At 45.3% G+C, this 21,425-nt stretch overlaps 2 protein-coding genes, 1 long non-coding RNA gene and 1 pseudogene across 4 annotated transcripts in view; 2 read left to right on the top strand and 2 right to left on the bottom strand.

Moving 5' to 3' along the window:
- Positions 1-203: 203 nt before the first annotated feature.
- Positions 204-1,742, top strand: LOC608824 (annotated as a pseudogene).
- A 2,945-nt stretch (positions 1,743-4,687) lies between these two features.
- Positions 4,688-21,425, bottom strand: part of LOC100686047 (protein CD300H-like) — a 28,746-nt gene continuing 12,008 nt past the window's right edge. The window contains exons 1-3 of one of the 2 annotated variants that reach the window (XM_038546677.1): positions 8,912-9,241; positions 5,776-6,133; positions 4,688-4,974 (exon numbers count right to left, since the gene is read on the bottom strand). In XM_038546677.1, the coding sequence (XP_038402605.1) occupies positions 4,818-4,974; positions 5,776-6,133; positions 8,912-8,951 (555 nt within the window). In that variant the 5' untranslated portion in view covers positions 8,952-9,241 and the 3' untranslated portion in view covers positions 4,688-4,817. Of the gene's footprint in view, positions 4,975-5,775; positions 6,134-8,911; positions 9,242-21,425 lie in introns of those variants that run through there. The other variant, XM_038546678.1, reaches the window with a different exon arrangement.
- On the bottom strand, positions 13,408-18,272 carry LOC100855449 (CMRF35-like molecule 5). Its single transcript, XM_038546676.1, has 3 exons — positions 18,115-18,272; positions 16,663-16,992; positions 13,408-14,888 (listed from the first exon to the last, which is right to left on the bottom strand). The coding sequence occupies exons 1-3, from the start codon at positions 18,152-18,154 to the stop codon at positions 14,701-14,703; spliced, it is 558 nt and encodes a 185-aa protein (XP_038402604.1). The 5' UTR covers positions 18,155-18,272; the 3' UTR covers positions 13,408-14,700.
- Positions 20,182-21,364, top strand: LOC119876624. Its single transcript, XR_005364220.1, has 2 exons — positions 20,182-20,365; positions 20,556-21,364. It is a non-coding gene; the product is annotated as an uncharacterized LOC119876624 (long non-coding RNA).

Here is a 21,425-nt window from a genome sequence, read left to right as displayed (position 1 = left end):
ATTACTCTCTCTTTGTATTTTTAAAATCTTATTTCTAGGTTTTTTGTTTTGTTTTGTTTTTAAAGAGAGAAACAACATGGAACTACTTTATATGGCTAAAGTTATTAGGACACTATGGTAGTGAACACAGATAAGTAAGTAGCCTAATTAGCTTTTTCACAATGGGTTTGCTGCCAGAACACAGGTGTCGTGAAAACCACTGCTAAATCTAAACCAAAATGGGAAAGGAAAAGACTCATATCAACATTGTCGTCATTGAACACATAGATTCAGGTAAGTCTACCACTACTGGCCATCTGATCTACAAATGTGGTGAGATAGACAAAGAACTATCAAAAAAATTGAGAAGGAGGCTGTTGAGATGGGAAAAGGCTCCTTCAAGTATGCCTGGGTCTTGGATAAACTGAAAACTGACCGTGAACATGGTATCACCATTGATATCTCCCTGTGGAAATTCGAGACCAGCAAGTATTATGTGACCATCATTGATGCCCCAGGACACAGACTTTATCAAAAACATGATTACAGGCATATCTCAGGCTGACTGTGCTGTCCTGATTGTTGCTGGTGGTGTTGGTGAATTTGAAGCAGGTATCTCCAAGAATGAGCAGACCCATGAGCATGCCCTTCTGGCTTACACACTGGGTGTAAAACAACTAATTGTTGGTGTTAACAAAATGGATTCCACTGAACCACCCTACAGTCAGAAGAGATACAAGGAAATCGTTAAGGAAGTCAGCACCTACATTAAGAAAATTGGCTACAACCCCGACACAGTAACATTTGTGCCAATTTCTGGTTGGAATGGTGACAACATGCTGGAGCCAAGTGCTAACATCCCTTGGTTCAAGGGATGGAAAGTCACCCATAGAGATGGGAATGCCAGTGGAACCACACTGCTTGAAGCTCTGGATTGCATCCTGCCACCAACTCATCCAACTGATAAGCTCTTGCATCTACCTCTGCAGGACATCTACAAAATTGGTGGTATTTGTATTGTCCCAGTGGGCTGAGTGGAGACTGGTGTTTTAAAACCTGGCATTGTGGTCACCTTTGCTCCAATCAATGTTACAACTGAAGTAAAGTCTGTTGAAATGCACCATGAAGCTTTGAGTGAGGCTCTTCCTGGGGACAATGTAGGCGTCAATGTCAAGAACATATCTGTCAAAGATGTTCGTCGTGGCAATGTGGCTGGTGACAGAAAAAATGACCCACCAATGGAAGCAGCTGGCTTCATGGCTCAGCTGATTTCCTGAGCCATCCAGGCCAAATCAGTGCTGGATATGGACCTGTGCTGGATTGTCACACAGCTCACATTGTTTGCAAGTTTGCTGAGCTAAAGGAGAAGATAGATTGTCATTCTGGAAGATGGTCCCAAGTTCTTGAAATCTGGGGATGCTGCCATTGTTGATATGGTTTCTGGCAAACCTATATGTGTTGAGAGATTCTCTGACTATCCTACTTTGGGCCATTTTGCTGTTCTTGACGTGAGACAGATGATTGCTTTGGGTGTCATCAAAGCAGTGGACAAGAAGGCAGCTGGAGCTGGCAAAGTCACCAAGTCTGCCCAGAAAGCTCAGAAAGCTAAATGAATATTATCCCCAATACCTGCTACCCCAGTATTAATCAGTGGTGGAAAAATGGTTTCAGAACTGTTTGTGTCAATTGGCCATTTAAGTTTAATAGTAAAAGACCGGTTAATGATAACAATGCATCGTAAAACCTTCAGAAGGAAAGGAGAATGTTTTGTGGATGATTTGCTTTTGTGTGTGTGTGCATGTGTGGCAATTTTAAGTTATTAGTTTTTAAAATTAGTACTTTTTAATGGAAACGACCAAAAATCTGTCACAGAATTTTGAGACCCTTAAAACAAAAGTTTAATGATGAAAAAAAAAGTATATAGCCTAATTAAATAGAACAGAGCACTCATAAACAGACCTGTTTTTACATGGATACTTGATATAGCTCAGGTAAAGGAGGAAAGAAGGAAAAGCAATAAATATGTTGGAATATATGGTTATTCACATGGGGAAAAGGAAAGTGGCTTCAACCTCACATCACACAAAAAAGAATCAATTCCAGATGGATCAAGGACCTAATGTGAACTGCAAAATTTTAAACTACATAGAAAAAATATAGGAGGATATTTTTATAACTTTGTGATAAGAAGGTTTTCTTAAATATGGTATAAAAGAGCAAATATAATAATTTTGATGAATTTGGGAACCCAAGTGGCTCAGTAGTTGAGCATCTGCCTTCAACTCAGGGCATGATCCCAAAGTCCCGGGATCAAGTCCCACATCGGGGTCCCTGCAGGGAGCCTTCTTCTTCCTCTGCCTATGTCTGCCTCTCTCTCTGTGTCTCTCATGAATAAATAAAGTATTAAAAAATAATCATTTTGAGAATTCAGATACACTAAAGTTAAGCAGTATATTTATGAAAAGATTCTAGAGTGAAAAGATAAGCCACAAATTATGTGAGCACATATCTGAAAGGCATAATTGATAAAATTTCACCAGCAAGAGTATGAGTCCTATCATTCAGGAAGGAAAAGAGAAACCCAAGCAAGATGGGCAAAACTTGAACAGAATAGCAAATAAAAAGGTCCTCAACATTATGGCAGCCAGAGATGCTCAAATTAAAACCACAAGAAGGTTGGGAAAGGCCACCTCCTGTCTGACTCTTACTTGGGCACATAGAATGTGCCTGCGGCCTGGAACATTTTCTCACTGAGAGAAAAACAACCCACACAAACTGTGCTGGGTTTATTACCTTTTGTGGTAATATTTTTCAGGCTCACTGAGAGCGCCTTTGTTCTGCTGAAGTGCATGAGTCAGTGACCCTTAGCCTCATCCCAGTAGGGGCCAGGGTTCCTCTGCAGGACCAGTGGGGTACATGCAGCCACACGGCCCACACTGGCTGCAGAGTGGATGCGCTGGCCATGGGGGACCAACGTACCACCTGAATCCCTCTCTCTCTCCTCTGCTGTAAGTAAATGCTGTACCCCTTGAGCCTGTGCGCCTGTTGTCTGTTCTCAGTGACCTCAAATCCTGCACTGGCCTCTTTCCTGTTTGAACCTACCTATGTTTTGACCTTGACTGATGCAGGACCCGATCCCAGATCCCGGGATCATGCCCTGAGCCAAACGCCACTCTGTGGATGGTGAAATGAAGAAACTATTTCAAATTGGCAAAAACTAAAAATTAAAATGTCACAAACCAAGTAGTCACACAGAGAGACAGGTCAATAGGAGCCCTCAATCCTAGATGACGAGTTTGGAAAGTCATTTGGTATTATCTAGTGTGGTTGAGTGCACACAAACCTAAAACCTAGCAATTCCATCCTTAAGTATATACCCTAGTGAAGTCATTTCACCTATGTACTAGGTGACCTGTACAAAAATTTTCATGGCAGCACTGGCTGAGGAATAGCCCCAGATGGGCAAAACCCAAAGCCATCAACAATCAACAGAAAAATGAGTAAATAAGATGTGGTATACCTTATCTTCTCTAATCTGAAGGTCTGTGTGTCTGGGCAGCATATCAAAAAGCATGAAGGGCTGAAGTTTCTCTTGGTGAGTGTCCTCACAAGGAGGAAGGACACCCCAAGGACAGCACTGAGCATGGTCAGGAGTAAGGGCACTTCCAGAAAGGCCAGGAGAAGGAAGTGGACCTTGCTGGCTAGGGACCTGTAGGGGACACAGTGACAGACAGTGAGCTGCCTCTTTGAGAAGAGGACCCAGGTCCTTCCTTCCTGCCCCCTTGTCTCTCTGATCCAAGACCTTGTGAACATAATAACTCACATTTGGGCCAGATGTGGATATCTGGATATATTCCCCCCCAAGCCCTCAGCTCAGCAGCTGACTTTGGACATTAGATGGGCTGATACTGAGAGGAGAGAGAGGTTTTGCCCAGGCAGGACCTGGCTTCCAGAAACAGATTCTTCACCCTAAGCCCCGCCCTTCCTTCTGCCATCCATGCTCCCAGGACCTCAGCTTAAGTTGGGACTGTTTTTTATTTCTCACAGGTCAAATCTCATTTATGAACCAATCCTCAAGTGAATGCCTTGATTCATCTTCACATCTGATCCTATGGAGCTCCTCTCCTGGAGATCTCCACCACTCAGAAGACCCGCCCCCTCAAAGCTTGCCTTCCCTATCAACATCTACCTGACTCCCCAGATTCCTGCCCCACTGGTCTGGGTCAGGGCATTCGCCAGTGCCCTGAGCTTTGCCTTTGCTCAGACCTTCCATGCTCCCTCCCTCCCCTGTCTGAGACTCTCACCCAACAGGCCATCCCTGTCTTCTGTCACCCCATCTTATGGACTTTCATCCACTCTTCTTCATCATTCTCCTTATAAATTGATATTTGTTTCTTTATTTCCTGAAACCACCCGTTAGAATATAAAGGCTGTGTTTTGTTGACTGCTTTATCCCCAGCACCTAGAAATAAGCCTGGCACTCCATAGGTTTTTCATGAATATTTGGTGAATGGATGGAGAAAGGACAGGATGTTGAATTGAGAGGATGCACTGCGGGTTCTCAGGAGGGCAAGGTCACTGAAAAGCAGTCCCTCACCTTGCACCCCTCTAGCCAACCAGGCTGTTCTTGGTGGTCTCTGCTAGCAAGTAAGGAGTCCTATGAAGTGCTTCCCCTGTTCACCCCAGCCAAGAACCATGCACATCTACATTATTTGCACTTGTGTGTGTGATATATTTCATTACTTTTTTTTTAATACCAGTTTTTGGCAATAAGGTGAGAAGAAATAGAAGGTTTGAGGCCAGAAGTTCCTCCTTCTTTAGTCTGAGTGGCGGTATCTTCAGGACAAGATATTGTTGTCTTCATCAGGTCGACTCTGTTTCCCACAAACTGCCCACTGAGGCCTGTTCACCCAGAGGACAGCACTTAGCATAGTCAGAAACAGGGGCACCTTCACGAGTATGAGGAGCAGGAAGTGGACACTGCCAGGCAGGGACCTGTAGGAAGGACACGGTGATTGACAGGAGTTTCCTCCTTGACAGGAAGGCCCAGGGTCTGCCTCTCCCCCAGCCATTGTACTCAGGTCCTGTGGTCTCACAAGTCAACATCAACTTCAATGCTGGTTGGTATCAGAGCTTGACAGCCCTGCACTGAGGGCCACAGACTCCTGTCCTTCAGCTCAAGACTCAATCTTGAGTGTCAGGACACAGCAGACTCATGAAGATGAGGTGGTAAGGAATGGAGAGGAAGAGTGATGAGGGGACCCAGTAGACTCTGGCTCCCAGAAACAGCTTTCTGAATCTGTAGCCCTCAACACTCATGGGAACTCAGCTCCTGCTGGCCCCAACTTTGAGGATGAAATGCTCCCTTATAAGCACTCCTCTCTCAAATTAGTCTTGACTCACCTTCAATATGATCATGGGAGCAACTCTTCTGTTTAAGCTGCTCAACAATATCGACCCCCAGGAGAGACGTCCCCAAGCTCAGCTCATGGCCAATCATCTCACCCCCTGGGCCCCAGTACTTGTCATACTCACACCCTCCTCTACCCTCCTGGGCTCCCACACATACTGTCTCACACATGCATGCACACACATGCTCTTTCATACTCACACACACTCCCATCACCCACATTTCCCACACAGTCACACCTACACAGCACACTTGGTCCTGAGTCTCTGAGGCCCAAACCCTAGGCTTGGTTCTTTTCTTCTGAGTTGAGATTTCCCCAAATGCTCTGAGGGATTAGCTCAGATCCCTTTTTCAGTGGTAGCCAAGAAAAGAAGGGAGGATCTTACCTGGGGGAAACAAACACTTGAACTTGGAAAAAGAGGTCAGGCAGGAAGCCAAGGAGTCCCTCTTCATGCAATATTGTCGCAATCCCACACCTATATTTTCCTGCATCATCTGCAGTGAGGTTCTCCAAGGTCACAGTGAAGGTGAGGTCCCCAGAATGGTCCACGATGGACACATGGTCACTCCTCACTTCTTCCTCAGACTCTCTGGTGGCCACAATCTGGTTCCAAAGGAACAAGCATGGTTGTCGGCACCAGTATTTAGTAAATGTCTTGTATTTCTCCTCATACCGACACTGCACGCTCAGGGATCCCCCAATGGTGCCCATCGCAGTGCTGGGACCACTCAGAGATGAACAGCCTGAAAGATACCATCAATATTTTCTTCACCTGAAGAGAATGAGCTGGAAGGACCTTGGGGAAGTCAGGTCCCCTGGTCCTGAAACCAGGGGAACCCAGAAGTTACCCTGAGGCTGAAGGATGGAGGATTCAGGAACCAGGAATGTATGGGGTGTTGGCAGACACAAGGGGAAGACCTGAGGAGATGCCTGGTATAGGATTCTGAGACTCAAGAGGTCATGCTCAGCCTATGTGGGCTCAACCAACTCAGAATGTGGGGGGAGAGGATGATTTTGGGTGGCCTCAGACAGGTTCTGGGTCTTAAGATGTGTCAGTTCTGAGAGGAAACAGCTGTGCCCATCAATCATCAAGAACTAAGTAACACCACTGAGTATACTCTGGATGGATGGATGGATGGATGGATGGATGGATGGAGGTATGGATGGACAGTTGGAACAGGAAACAGGAAACAAGCATGGGAACCAAGGAAGTCTAAATGAAGTGCTGAAATCTAGATGAAGGCTTCAGCTTCTGGCTACATCCCCTCCGCAAATGATTATCTGTAGCCCCCAAGCTTATAAACCCCCACTTGTATAGGTGGAACCACCTGCTCAGAGGTCTGGGTCACCCTCCTGGGTATCGGCCAGGAGGTACAAAAGAAACCATCAGGAAGGGGTTCGTTGTGGTTTGATTAAGGGCATCCACACTTGGATTTCCCTCCCGAGACGGAATCCTGTGGCAACACTTGCCATCACTTAACATCTTTAGGGACCATGGCTTGCCCTAGGCCTCATCTCTAGTTCTCCTGTCATCTCCAAAGTTTTAGCATTGTCCTCCCTCCTCCAGTCACCCTGGAAGCTCCAGTTTTAAATAATCAGGACCTAGTCCCCTAAACTCTGGCCTGGGGAGCCATGCTGGTCTGACACCTGAGGGGTCCTTATTACTCCAAGACATGCTCTTGTCTGACCTGCTCTTAACAAGGAAGGATGGTAACCCCGAGGGCAAATGGATACTCGGAAACAATTTGAGCAAAAGAGCAAACTTCTGAAAAAGAATTGTGCATGGACTCTACCAACCTATCCTCCATTTGTCTGTCCACCCATCCATCCGTTCCTCTCTCCTTCCATCCACCTATCCAGGCAGTATATGGATCTTCATCCATAGATACTGAAGCTTTTGCTATTTTTGTTCTACAACTAGAAGAAACTCTGTATTTTTTTTTTTTTTTGCTTCTTCATTTTAAATACCTTGCATTTTCTCAATGCATTTCCCAGCAAGCAAGCTCAAGTGGCCCACTGATCGATATTCTCCATCACAAGGATGTCTACCTCTCCCACCAATAATATACAAAGCAGTGGCTCTCAACCAGGGGTGATGTTGCCCACCAGGAAACATTTGGCAATGTTTTAAGACATTTTTGGTTGTCTTGAGGTGGGGAGTTGCTCCTGGCATCCAATGGGTGTTGATGCTAAACATGCTACAGGGCACAAGGGAGCCCCTTGACACAGAATGATCCAGCCCCAATGTCAACAGTTGGGAGGTTGAGGAACTACACTCAAGGAGGCAAAATGCCCCAGGGTGAGGCCCTCCAGACCCAGGCTGGGGGCTGGGATGAGTGGGGGTGACAACACTGAACCTTCCCTGGGCAATTGCTGCGGCCCCAGGCTCAGGCTGTGGAGGCACCTGAGTGGGGGTATGGGGACCTTCAGGGCAGGGTTCCCACCTGGCCTCTTCTTTCAAGTTGCTCAACCTTTAAAGGTCTAATGTGTTTGTCTATTCAGTCATCTTTATCATGCAGAGTATCTTTATGTTCTGAATTTTAGTGTCCTTCTTTGGAAGTGATATTTTAAGGGTTTTGGTGCACCTTGATTAATGTAGCTGGGGGTGAGGGAAATTATTTTTTCCTGCTTGGGCTCTGAAGGTTGGCTCTGACATCAGCTTACTTTATATTCTAATCGCTACATTTGTGCTTTTATTGGACCAGAGCAAATTGGTGAGTTGTCTTGATTTTTTCCCCCTTTTATAATAAATCATTTTCCCTCCAGTGTTCCAAAACCAAAAAGAGAGAAGCCGTGTTTATGGGAATTCTCAGACTAGGACTGACCACAAGTCTCCAGCAGTGTCACTGTCACTGTGTACAAGGACTTGGAGTACAGGGCCCCTGGGGCCATCCTAGACCTGTCAGAGGCAAAGGGCCCCCATGGAGGCAGGGTGGTTGTCAGCCCCTGGGACATATAAATGTTTATTCACAAGGAGGCTTCTCTAGTAAGTGACCATTGTATTATTAAAAAAATAATAATAAAAAGTGATGACCTTGGGAAGAAGTATTAGAAGAAGAGCAATGACCTTGGAAATAAACATATTTCTCCTTGAACCTTGGCTGCCTTTTATGAACTGATCTACGGTAAAGAATTTGCATCTCTCTGCATCTTGGTCTCTTGTTTTCATAAGATTGTGATAAGAATTGGATTAGATTACAGGGAAAGCCAGGTAGTACAGTGGTTACCCCAATTAGGATCAGCTGTCTGCCCCCCTCCCCCTGGTTATGCTGGTGCATAAGACAGTATTCCTGAGTTTCAAAAACGGTGGCCATGATGATTCCAAGTGGTCGAGTTCTGTAGGGCTCAGAACGCACTCCCCTGTGGGAAGCATCTTACCATTAACTCCTCCTCCTGTTCGTCTGGGCAAGGATTCTCCATGCTCACCTCCTCCCCTCTTCGCTTGTATCCTCATCTCTTCCCTTCCCATCACCAGCCTTGCCCCACACCATTGTCACCCTGACCTGCCCAGCCCCGCTCACCTGGGACGCAGAGGAGCAGCAGAGCTGATGGCAGCCACATGGTCCCGTCCCTCTGCTGTCTCTCCAGCTGCAGCTGGAACACTCCTCACCCAGGGGCCGCTCAGCCTGTCTCCCTCCTCTGCTTTTCTTGGCATTTCTCTGCTTCCTTCTTCAGCCTCTTGGTTCTGTTCTCAGAGTTGCTCAGAAAATGGGGGAAGTGAGGGGCTCAGGGCATCATGTGGTTCACTGAGGATTTGCTAAAGTTCATCCTCAGAAACACATCTCAATGCACAGTTCTTTTTTCTGTTTCCTATGAAGAGGATGCCCTCACTGTAACTTCACCCGCAGCTGACACACCCATCTGCCATGCAGCTGAGTGGTCACAGCTGACTTCCAGCTAGATTTTCCCAGCAAGCCTCCACCCTGCCTCCCATCTCTGAATAGCAAATGTCCTGTGGCTGGCGTGGCTGGCATGAACGGTCCTGGGCAGAACAGGCATGACAAAGCCTTCTCTGGACAAGACCAGCTATTTGCAGGGTCCAGTACAAAATGAAAATGCCTTTGTCCCAGAATTACCAATGATTTCCAGATGTTGACAAAGGAGCACTAAATCAAGCCCTTCTGAGGGGGGCCTGAGCCATCTCCCATGTGGATTCCCTTCCAAACCTTCTTGGGTCCTGCCACCCCAGCGTGGACTGAGCCTTGGAGGCGAGGGCTTTCTCACCCTGCTTGGACTCTGACCCCCACGCCCAGTTATCCCTCACTGAGACTCCCTCCACACTTTGCCTGGACACCAAGCCCCTATATTATCATCTTATGTTTCATAACACATTTAAATTATCCATTGACTCGATGCCCTAAAAGATAAAGATTTTGCATCTCACCTTTTGCCCTCCTTTCTCTTCCCAGTCTTGATTTTGTCAGCATAGTGTTCTTTGCACCTGCGATATTTATACTCTCTTCTGTAATATTTCCCATCATTGCTTAGGGGTTGTTCCTTTTTTTTTGTATATTTCTTTATTGGAGTTCAATTTGCCAACATATAGCATAACACCCAGTGCTCATCCCGTCAAGTGCCCCCCTTAGTGCCCGTCACCCAGTCACCCCATCCCCCGGCCCACCTCCCTTTCCACCACCCCTTGTTCATTTCTCAGAGTTAAGAGTCTCTCATGTTCTGTCTCCCTCACTGATATTTCTCACTCTTTTTCTCTCCTTTCTCCTTTATTCCCTTTCACTATTTTTAATATTCCCCAAATAGCTGAGACCATAAGTTTGTCCTCTGATTGACTTATTTCACTGAGTATAATACTCTCCAGTTCCATCCATGTAGAAGCAAATGGTGGGTATTTGTCGTTTCTAATGGCTGAGGAATATTCCATTGTATACATAGACAACAGCTTCTTCATCCATTCGTCTTTCGAAGGACATCGAGGCTCCTTCCACAGTTTGGCTATTGTGGACATTGCTGCTAGAAACATCGGGGTGCAGGTATCCCAGCATTTCACTGAATCTGTATCTTTGAGGTAAATCCCCAGCGGTGCAATTGCTAGGTCCTAGGGCAGGTCTATTTCTAACTCTTTTAGGGACCTCCACACAGTTTTCCAGAGTGGCTGCACCAGTTCCCATTCCCACCAACAGTGTAAGAGGGTTCCCCTTTCTCCACATCCTCTCCAACATGTGTTGTTTTCTGTCTTGTTAATTTTCCCCATTCTCACTGGTGTGAGGTGGTATCTCATTGTGGTTTTGATTTGTATTTCCCTGATGGCAAGTGATGCAGAGCATTTTCTCATATGCATGTTGGCCATGTCTATGTCTTCCTCTGTGAGATTTCTGTTCATGTCTTTTGCCCATTTCGTGATTGGATTGTTTGTTTCTTTGCTGTTGAGTTTAATAAGTTCTTGATAGATCTTGGATACTAGCCCTTTATCTGACATGTGATTTGCACATATCTTCTCTCCCATTCTGTAGGTTGTCTTTTAGTTTTGTTGACTGTTTCTTTTGCTATGCAGAAGTTTTTTATCTTGATTAAGTCCCAACAATTCATTTTTGGTTTTGTTTCCCTTGCCTTCATGGATGTATCTTGCAAGAAGTTGCTGTGGCCAAGTTCGAAAAGGGTGTTGCCAAAAATAAATAAATAAATAAATAAATAAATAAATAAATAAATAAATAAATTTTTAAAAAGGGTGTTGCCTGTGTTCTCCTCTAGGATTTTGATGGATTCTTCTCTCACATTTAGATCTTTCATCCATTTTGAGTTTATCTTTGTGTATGGTGAAAGAGAGTGGTCTAGTTTCATTCTCCTGCACGTGGCTGTCCAATTTTCCCAGCACCATTTATTGAAGAGACTGTCCTTTTTCCAGTGGATAGTCCTTCCTGCTTTGTCAACTATTAGTTGTCCATAGAGTTGAGGGCCCATTTCTGGGTTCCCTATTCTGTTCCATTGATCTATGTGTCTGTTGTGCCAGTACCACACTGTCTTGATGATCACAGCTTTGTAGTACAACCTGAAATCGGCATTGTGATGCCCCTGGCTCTGGTTTTCTTTTTCAATATTTCCCTGGCTATGCAGCATCTTTTCTGATTCCACACAAATCTTAAGATTATTTGTTCTAACTCTTTGAAGAAAGTCCATGGTATTTTGATATGGATTGCATTAAACGTGTAAATTGCCCTGGGTAGCATTGACATTTTCACAATATTAATTCTTCCAATCCATGAGCATGGAATATTTTTCCATCTCCTTGTGTCTTCTTCAATTTCTTTCAGAAGTGTTCTGTAGTTTTTAGGGTATAGATCCTTTACCTCTTTGGTTAGGTTTATTCCTAGGTATCTTATGCTTTTGGGTGAAATTGTAAATGGGATTAACTCCTTAATTTCTCTTTCTTCAGTCTCATTGTTTGTGTATAGAAATGCCACTGATTTCTGGGCATTGATTTTGTATCCTGCCACACTGCATTGCTGTATGAGTTCTAGCAATCTTGGGGTGGAGTTTTTTAGGTTTCCTATGTACAGTATCATGTCATCTGCAAAGAGGAAGAGTTTGACTTCTTTGCCAATTTGAATGCCTTTTATTTCTTTTTGTTGCCTGATTGCTGAGGCTAGGACTTCTAGTACCATGTTGAATAGCAATGGTGAGAGTGGACATCCCTGTCATGTTCCTGATCTTAGGGGAAAGGCTCCCAGTGTTTCCTTAGGGGTTTTTCTAATTTGAAATATATTAATTGCTGACCACAGCTTCTCTTTTTTCACTATTTAACTTCCCTCTGTTGACAAAATTTTATCATGATGTGGATTTTCTATTTTTAAAAGGCTCATGGGGTGCTGTATTTCATAAGACCTTGCATGCCTGAGACTGTTTGTTGTCAGAATATTCCCAGAGTATTCTCTCATTTGCTCCTAGATGAGAATTGCTCAGCAATTCCGTAGATCATGTAGATTTTCCTTCACCGTCTTCTGGGATGGGGTGTGGTTATCACGTCTGAGGCTAGCCTACTTCTGTCTCACACAACATGCTCCTTCTGGTATGATCTTCTGATTGGGTCATTATTCCTGATACCAGCCATTCGATTCTGTCTTTATCCAAGAGGTTCTGTAACTTCATAATATCCTGGGTGTGGATCATCTGTACAGTCCTTTCACTATGTAAACTCTCAATTTCAGCCTGAAAGATCTCCTTATCTCTAGTTTCTAATCCAATTCAGTTGTGTTTTACTTTTGGCTTCTCTTTTCTCCTCTAAGGAAATAGCCAGCAAACATTTGTGCCATCACCTCTTTGTGTCCTGTACCTACATCTGCCTCTCCACACTTTGTATATTCCGTTTATTTAAACGTCTCTTCATGAAATTTCCAAAAGAAACCATGTAGGTGCATTTGCAGGCACATTTATCATTGGGTTTTGGGTTCATTCCCTTCACTGTTTCTTCCTGGCAACGATGTATCTTTCTCCTCTGCTCCTTGTCTTTCTCAGGTCAGCCTGCTTGCTTCTCATTTCTCTATTTTGTACTGCTCTGTCTTTACATTTCTAGAGATTCATCCCATTGTCTATCATTTCCTTGAGATTGACTAGAACTATTCATATTAGCTGATTTTTCTATGGTTCTTTAGACATTTCCTCTCATGGGGTATGCTCTTTATTTGCTTTATGCTAGTATTCTTTTTTTTTTTTTTTTTACCTGCAAGCTTTTGAAGGTGCTACTCCCCTTTTGAATAAAAGTTGGTATTTGCCAAAGACTAGTGTGGGGAGAGAGGTAGCTAGGAGGCTCTGCAAGCTGGAGCAGGCTTAGGCCTGGAATCTCACCCCCAACCCCGAGGACGGGTGTCCTGTTGGTTCTCAGCCCACCCAGCATCACCTAACTGGTGGCTTTTTGCTTGGTGACTATCACTACTCCTTCTGCCAACTGTCCTTCACCCTCATCCCCTACAGCATTCTTCTCTTCCTGGGGGCCCAGGCCATGTGCAGTCAACATGTCAAGTGTGCCAATCAGAGTGTAAAGACAAAAAATTGACAACATCCAATGCTGGGTTTGAGGGCTGACTGTTTATTAACACATTCAGACAAGGGTAGAAATGTTTACAACCTCTTTGATAATATCCATCAAAACTGGAACAGTGCACTGATCAGTGACACAGCTATTTTTTTATAGTGATGTACCAGACAGGTGTAGCCATAAATGGGTATCAAGCTACAAACACAACAGATTTGTTACACAGCTGCATGTAGTTGCAAAAAAAACCCAAACAACTGACATACCAATCAGGAGTGAAAAATTTGAACAAATCATGATATGTCAATATGTTGTGAAACCATTAAAAACAAAATACTATAGATACTAACATGAATGATTTTCAAAATACATTCAGTAAAAATAGGCAAGCTATAAAACAATATGTGACATTTTTCATTGAGGAAGGAAATATATTCACATATATCTACTTCAGGTGCACAGAATTTCTCCAAAGGACACACCCACACACCCACACACACACACACAGAGGTTACAGTTCTTACCTTTGTGTAGGGGCCTGGGGTAGAATTCAGAACACATTTTTTTACTCTACAATTTGCAAACTTTAAAAATTTCTCTCTCTAAAAATCTGTAAATAAATATAAAAGTTGGTATATCTCCCCAGTTTTTTACTATCTCCCTCTTGCTGAGGAGATGCCACATGGTACATAAGAGAAGAGTGCTTCCCTGGGTCAATGGTCAGGTTAACTGGGACCCACGACCAGCTCTGGTCTCCTAATTCCACACAAGGATGTGTCTGCATTCACTTGCCTGAGTTCCTCCATTGTGTATTGAGAAGCTGGAGCTGGTGTGCTGAATTAAGAATATGCACATCACAGCCTGCTGAATGAGGAGGCAAGTAGCTCCCTAAATAGCTAAGGTCCCACTCTGAACCATTAAACATCCAGGGTCATTTTAATGGAAGGCACAGTTCCAATACACCCGCACAAAGGAAAGAGAATCACAAAGTTTGTTGTTTACAGATCTAGGGGAGAGGCACCCAATAAGCCTGAGGAAGGGCAGTGCTCCATCCCAGACCAGGAGAAAACAGGAGACCAAGAGAAGGGTGGTAGTACTTGTTACTTACAGGGTGGTTGGAATGGTTGGAACAGACGTCACTAATTTTTCATGGGCTCAACTTCAAGTGGTTATTTTGAAACATGCCCCAGGAAGAGCAAAGCGGGAAATAATGAAGGAATTCTAAGCTTGGGTCCTTACCTAACATTTCAGATTTGCAGCGTGAGCAAGACTGCCATACTGTGAAGTACCTGGGCAGTACTTCAGAAAAATAACAGCTAATTTTTCTCATAAGTTCTTATACTCGCGCAAGATGGTCATGGAGAAGTTGTGCTTTTCCTGGTTGAATGACACAATGTTCTTCAACTGTGGTCTAGTGGTTTCAACAAGGATGTTGCAACTATTCAAACCAGCATCTTGACACCATGACTTCACGAAGGTCTCCCACTGTGGACCATAGTGACACTGCACAGTCACTTGCAGATGAAAGTAGAAGAGAGGAAAGAACAAAGAAAAGAAAAAAAATTAATGAAGTAGAAAAGAAATATAAAATAGAGAAGACCAAAAAAGTGTACTATTGTTTTTTAAACAAAACAAAGCCCTAGCAAAGTACTTATAATTTGAAAGGAGTGATCTGAATAATCAATATCAGGAATCACACAATACTGGAGCATATTAAAAGAAGGTTAGCTAAGAAGAGGATAGAATAATAAAAGGATAGCTAAATAAGTTTATGCCAATAAATTTGAAACTTTAGATGTAATAAACAAATTTCTGGCAAAAATGATAAATGTGCTAAAATTAGCACAAAAAGAAATAGACTACTTGAATCATCTCACATTTTAAAATCATCTTTACATATTTATAAGAATCAAATCCATTATTAAAAACCCCTCCAAAAAAAAAAAAAAAAACCCCTCCAATGGGTGCCTGGCTGGCTCAGTCAGCAGAGCACGAGACTCTTGATCTTAGGATTAAGAGTTCCAGCCCTCGTTGAGTGTAGAGCTTACTTAAGGTAAATGAATGAATGAATTGATTAATAAAATAAAACCTCTCCAAGAGAAACCTCCAGACCCATAGAACTTTAACAGAGATACCTGCTGAACATTTAAGAAAGAAAGAATGTCTATCTTACACAAAAAATTCCAGGACATAGGAAAAGGAGATGCAATCCCAAATCCATTTAATGAGACTAGCATACTCTTGATGTCCAAACCTGACAGGGGGGCAGTGCAAAAAAGAAATTCTATAGGCAAAAATCATCCATGAACATAAATGCCAAAGTATGCTACAAAAAATCAGCAAGCTGGATCCAAGGATATAAAGGCAAGAAAATACATCATCACCAAGTTGGGTTTATCCCAAGAATGCAAAATTGTTTGAACGTGAGAAAATCAGTATAATATTCTACATTAACAGAGTTAAGGGGAAAATCATATGATCATCTCATAGACGCAGACAAAATTATTGGATGGATTTAAACAGCCCTTTGATGAAGAAGCCTTCTTCAGGAATCAGCCACAGCTCCCCCACTGTGCTGGGCGTCTTCCCTCTCAGACTAGGTTTGGAACAGGGGGTAGGAAGAGCTGCTATGAGTCCTGGCCCCAAACTACAGAAAGAGCAGGGACACGTGGGCATCAGAGGTCCAGGAAGGCATTGGCAGGAATTGGGGTCTCTGGGTCCCATAGAAGGTCTCTTTGGTCCATGGGCTGAAACTGGGACCATCACTTGATCTCTGTGGGCAATAGACTCAGGCACTGCACTGTGCAGAGAAACACGTGCCCAGAAAGGCTTGATGTTGTCCTGGAGGACAGGACAGCAGCCGTAAGAGCATCTAAGAGATGGAGGATCATGGCTTTCTAGTACCCCACTCCTCCCTGTCTGCCTCACAAGGCCCCGCTCAGCCTGGGGCTGGGCTGAGGTTGGATGTGACCAGGAAAGGAGAAGCTGCCTTCCTTGGACAAGCCTGTCTTAGCCGAGTCTGTCCTTCAATGCTCCCTCTAGGAGAGCAGATGGAGATGTGCAGAGATGTGAGGGCTCGCTCTTTCATCCATCTTTCCTAGACTCATAGTGCCCCCTCATACACACTCGCTCAAGTGCGCGCGCACACACACACACACACACGACACACACAAACTCAGGCAAGTTTAGAGACTCCTCTCCATCCATCAGGGAAGAGAGAGGAACACTCCTGACTCCTTCTCAACTGGGTACCAGGGCCCCAGAGCACAGGAGGGGATTAATACCTACCTGGTTTGGCAATCACAGTTAATTGGTAACTTATTGTTTCGTCTGTGTTCTCAATCCCACACCAGTAGGTGTCTGCGTCATCCCTCTGCAGCTCCTCCATGGTCATGGTGATTGTGCGTTGGCTGTGATCATCCTGGATGGACATTCGACCCTTCCTCACCAGTTGCTCTGACCCAGTGGTTTTTACAAGGGTTCTGCATGATTCCCAGTTCTTTCCGCGGCACCACAACTTCACATTGGATTCCAATCCTGAGGGGTACTTGCAGTACACCACCAGTGCTTTCCCCTCTGTGCCTCTCATTAAATTTTCCTCATTGATGGAGAACTGGACTAAAAAACAGAAACCCAACACTCATTTCCTCCCTTGAGCCCGGGGCTATCCTGAGCACTGCTGGGATGTCTGGCACTGCCTCAGGTGTATTTCTGAATCCCAGAGCTGGTGAGACAATGGGGTCCCCTCCCCACTCATCCACGACACACTAACCCCCACTCACCTAAAATACCTCACTCCCTGAATCCATGTGCGGCACAGAACTAAACATACATATTCACACAACAAACATGTGCACATACACACAGGTGATTGCTTGTTATTTTACCTACACATTTTGCCCTTCTCTGTCTCCATACCTCTGCACAAGCTGATGCCTCGCCTGGAATGTTCTCTCCTCTGCTTGAAGAAACCAGGCCCTTATAGTCATCCCACAAGGCTCAGATCAAACAATGTCTCTTCTACGGTGTCTCCGCTTCTGCAGCCAACTGGATCATCCCAGTGCCATCAAAGCACTTTGTCCCTGTCTCTGTTGCTGCACTTATGACACTGGATGAGGGTTTGGTCTTTGGCTCATCCAGAGCAGAGCTTCAGGCAGCCTGGTGTGTGGGGTTGAGCACCTCTCCAGAGATCCTATCACCCCAGGTTTTGCTACCTGTCTTCCTCCCTGTAACCGAGCTCTTCAGCAGAGAGGATCTCGGCTCTAGCTACAAGTCAAGAGCAGTTGTGCAGGCTTTTAAATGATCCAGATGTCTGAACCTCATCTTAACTGAGTGGGTATCAGCTGGAACTTGAGCTTCTGGTTTCCTTCAAATTTTCTTAGGAATTCATGCATTTGTGTATGTGTGTATGTGTGTATATATGTGTGCCTGTATGCACCTGCCTATCATCTACCCATCCAGCCATCCAGCCATCCCTGCATCCATCCATCATCTGTCTAGTGATTAATCAGCCAGGGCTGATGAATAGAGCACCAGAAACTGGACACTGTTTGTGTCATTCATTTTTATTTTCTTTCCTCAACACCTAACTTAGTACCTGCCAGTTAACAATAATTAAATTTTTTTTTTATAGAAGTGTCTGGATGAGTGAAAGGTCTGCCATTTCCCCTGGGACAGACCCTGTTTGTGTCTTACCCCAGCCCTGAAGGTGCTCTGTCCTGAAGCCCCTGCCCAACTCACCTTGGACAAGGAAAAGTAGGAGAACTGGGAACAGCCACATGTCCTGTTTGCCTAGCTTGTGTCCCCAGTGCTCAGCTAATGCCCACGGCTCTCCAGGGACTGGAACTGAGCTCAGAGGCAAAATGCATTCTGTTTTTCTAAATTAGTCTTTTCTTCCTCTCATCTACTTCCCTTAAGTTTTTCTTCAGTTAGTTCCTAATTTCAACAATTAGGAGAAAGGCAGTGCCATCCTTGGGAGCCTGTGGCTGATGTGATTATGTGTCTTTGATGCTTTGGGGAAGCAAAGTGTCACACTGGCCAGAGTGCTACTTGCCAGTGTGCCTGGGGAGCTGGGAAGCCTGCTGCCAGCAAACCAAGGCACACAGTGCTGCAAGGCAGAGACACTAGACCCTCAGAGTGTTGGTCCAAGGAAGTAATGAAGACACATTGGGTTTGCGCATGGGGAGGAATGCGGTGCTCAGGGTTCACATCCAGCCTTGCTGGACAAACAGCCCCATCTTAACCCTCTTTTCAGGCAGCTCACCCCAGTGTACCCCAGACCACCCCTCCTGCCCTGGATCCTGGGCCAGCCCTGAGCCTGACCCACTCAGGCTTCTCCTTGAGGTCCTGAGTCCCTCTGGGGGCAGAGGTACCTTGGGGAGATTTTAAGGAAGGAAAAGCGACCATTTCCCATCAGCTTCATTGTGCCCTCCATGCTTCCTTTGCCATGTGTTGGTGTATTTCCCCTGGCTGTGGACAAACCCCATTTCCCAGCCCTAAACCACTTATGCAAATGCCCTCGTAAGTGACGTTCCCACAGGGCTCCCCTCTTCCTTCACATGTCCTCTCCTCCTCTGTCCTCTGTTCCCTTTCCCTCTCCTCCCTGAGTCAATTCTCTCTCTCTCTCTCTTTTTAAGATTTTATTTATTTATTCATGAGAGACACAGAGAGAGAGGCAGAGACACAGGTGGAGGGAGAAGCAGGCTTTCCGTGGAGAGCCCAATGCAGGACTCGATCCCAAGACCCTGGGATTACCCCCTGAGCCGAATGCAGACGCTCACTGCTGAATGACCCAGACATCCCTCAATTCTCTTTTTAAAAAACATTTTATTTATTTGACAGAGAAAGAGAGAAAACAAGCGGGGGGGGGGGTGCAGAGGGAGAGGGAGAAGTAGACTCCCTGCCGAGCAGGGAGCCCAATGCAGGCGTTTGTCCCAGGACCCCGGGATCATTACCTGAGCCACCCAAGCACCCCTGAGTAGCTCCTTTTTTTGTCTCCTTTTTTCTTTTATGTTATCTACATGTGTGAGGTTAGTTCTACCTCTTGAGAAGATTTGGTTTGGTTTTGTGTTTTTACTTTTCTTCCAATATTTGCATGAAATATTTAGTTTAGGAATTATATTTTCATCTCAAGAACTCCTTTTTTTTTGTTCTCTGCTTGCTGAAATTTTTGAAACTCTCCTCACTCTGTGGTCATGTGTTGGTTTGGTCTGCTCTGGTCTGGTCCTCCCCCCATGCCTCAAATGACTGATCATTGTTGGTCGCCTGAACGTGATGGAGAATGAGCCAGAACATAGCTGACTGGGGCTCTGAGTATGTGGGGACAACGCAGAGTGTGAAACAGGGGTATCGCAGTGTGCCAAGTTCTTTGAGCCTCCCATGCTTTCTAGGCCTACAGCCTGTGCCTTCTTGGTAGAGGAAAGAAAGGTCTTCTACGTTCCAGAATGAAGAGGACTGAAGGTGGCCCCCAGCATCCTCTCTAGCTGCCTTGGATTCCCCACATATTTTATGAAGTTAGAGAATCTCCCTGAGGATGGGAATGTTTCTTTCTTGATCTAGGTGCTGGTTCATAGGTGTGTTTTCTTTATGCAAATGTATTGAGCTGTGCACTTCTGATGTGTGCACTTTCTGTGTGTATTTTATACTCCAATACCAAGGATTTAAATTTTACTGTGAATTCTCTCCAAGCTATTACACCTGTGCTCACTTAATCCTTTAACTAGCAGCCTTGGTGTTTCATTATGTGAATGTAGCATAAGTAACTATTTCTGTATTGTTGGCCATTGTCCCAGTTCCCAGATCTGCTCTTGCAAATCTGTGCTGCAGGCTTCCAGTTCGGGTGAGATGAGTGTCACACACCACAGACCTCTCCCCCGACTACAGCTAAGAACCCAGACAGGGTACATGGAGCAACCATCTGAGCAGTCGGCAAAATGAACCTCAGCAGGAGACTGGAGAAAGGAACCAGACCAAGTATAGGAGCAACGCTGCTGTGAGTTCTCTGTTTATGTTTCCTTTCTTATCCTCCTGCCTGAGCGTGAACCATGCAGCTCATATCCTGAAAGTATATGCTCAGCCGGGACCCTAAGAGCTCAGGATGCACAGAGAAAAGATGACCTCAGGGAAGAGGGAGGTCCGATTCCAGGACTTTTATTGGTTGTGTTTTCTTTCCCTCCCACCAGGTCTCCACAAGCCTCTGGACAGAAGTTGCATTTTTACCTGCAGCCGCCAGGCAACTCAGGAGAGTCCTTGCTGCCCTAAAGAGCTAGGGTCCCAGAGCTGGTCCCAGACCTGGGGGAACCTCCAGGGTTCCCAGACCTCGGGAGTTAGGTGGGCGGGGGAACGGATGACTATCACTGCATCTTCTCTCTCTCTTTGTCCTCTCTCTGCTTGGCCCTGGAAACAAACCCAACCACAGGAAATAAATGGCAGACTGGGGAGAGAAAAGCTTCAGCTTGCAAAGCTTCCCAGCCAAAGGACCAGGAAGGGAAGGGGTGGAGGCTCTGAAAGCTGGGAGGCGATGTTTGGGGGGACGGACAAGCGGAAGCCCCTGGAGAAACGCACCCTAGACCACCGAGACTCACACCCCAGCTGTGCGCACCTGACCAGAGCCCCTGAGGGAGCACCCACTTAGAGAGCTTTGGAGGAAGACCGCCGCCAGTCACAGGCCGACCCCTGGAGGGCGCACGCACGGCACTTCGGAGGAGCACCTGCAGGGCTCCAGAAAGCTGAGCCAGCGCACGTGGCAGCACAGCCCAGGGAAGCCACCTCAGCACCTGAAGTCCCAACCTCAGCAGCTGGACTGCCTGACATCAGAGAAACGGAAGTCCTAGTTACAGACCCTTCTGGCGAGGGGATAGCATTGCTTTGCAATGTTTGCGGTGTGTGTGTTCAACACGTAGAACTGAAATCCACCTCAAAATCGTACCGTGTGTAAAATTTGAGAAGTACTAAAGACAAGAAGATAAACGTTTCAAACTGTGCGCTTTAAGTGGGTGCGGTTTATTTTACCAAATTACACCACAGTAGAACCTGAGAAAGGGTGGGAGGGA

Source organism: Canis lupus, chromosome 9 (assembly GCF_011100685.1).
Source record: "Canis lupus familiaris isolate Mischka breed German Shepherd chromosome 9, alternate assembly UU_Cfam_GSD_1.0, whole genome shotgun sequence".
In the NCBI taxonomy this organism is placed as follows: domain Eukaryota; kingdom Metazoa; phylum Chordata; class Mammalia; order Carnivora; family Canidae; genus Canis; species Canis lupus.
The sequence above is the reverse complement of the archived record's forward strand: the minus strand, read 5'-3'. Positions and strand labels throughout refer to the sequence as shown.

What these genes read in the sequence shown, in the direction of transcription:
- LOC100855449 (XM_038546676.1), bottom strand. Translation starts at nt 18,154, where the DNA reads ATGTGGCTGTTCCCAGTTCTCCTACTTTTCCTTGTCCAAG. An exon ending in CCTACTTTTCCTTGTCCAAG is followed by an intron (nt 16,993 to 18,114) that starts GTGAGTTGGGCA and finishes TCTGTTTTTTAG; the next exon opens with TCCAGTTCTCCATCAATGAG. An exon ending in AACTGTGATTGCCAAACCAG is followed by an intron (nt 14,889 to 16,662) that starts GTAGGTATTAAT and finishes TTCATCTGCAAG; the next exon opens with TGACTGTGCAGTGTCACTAT.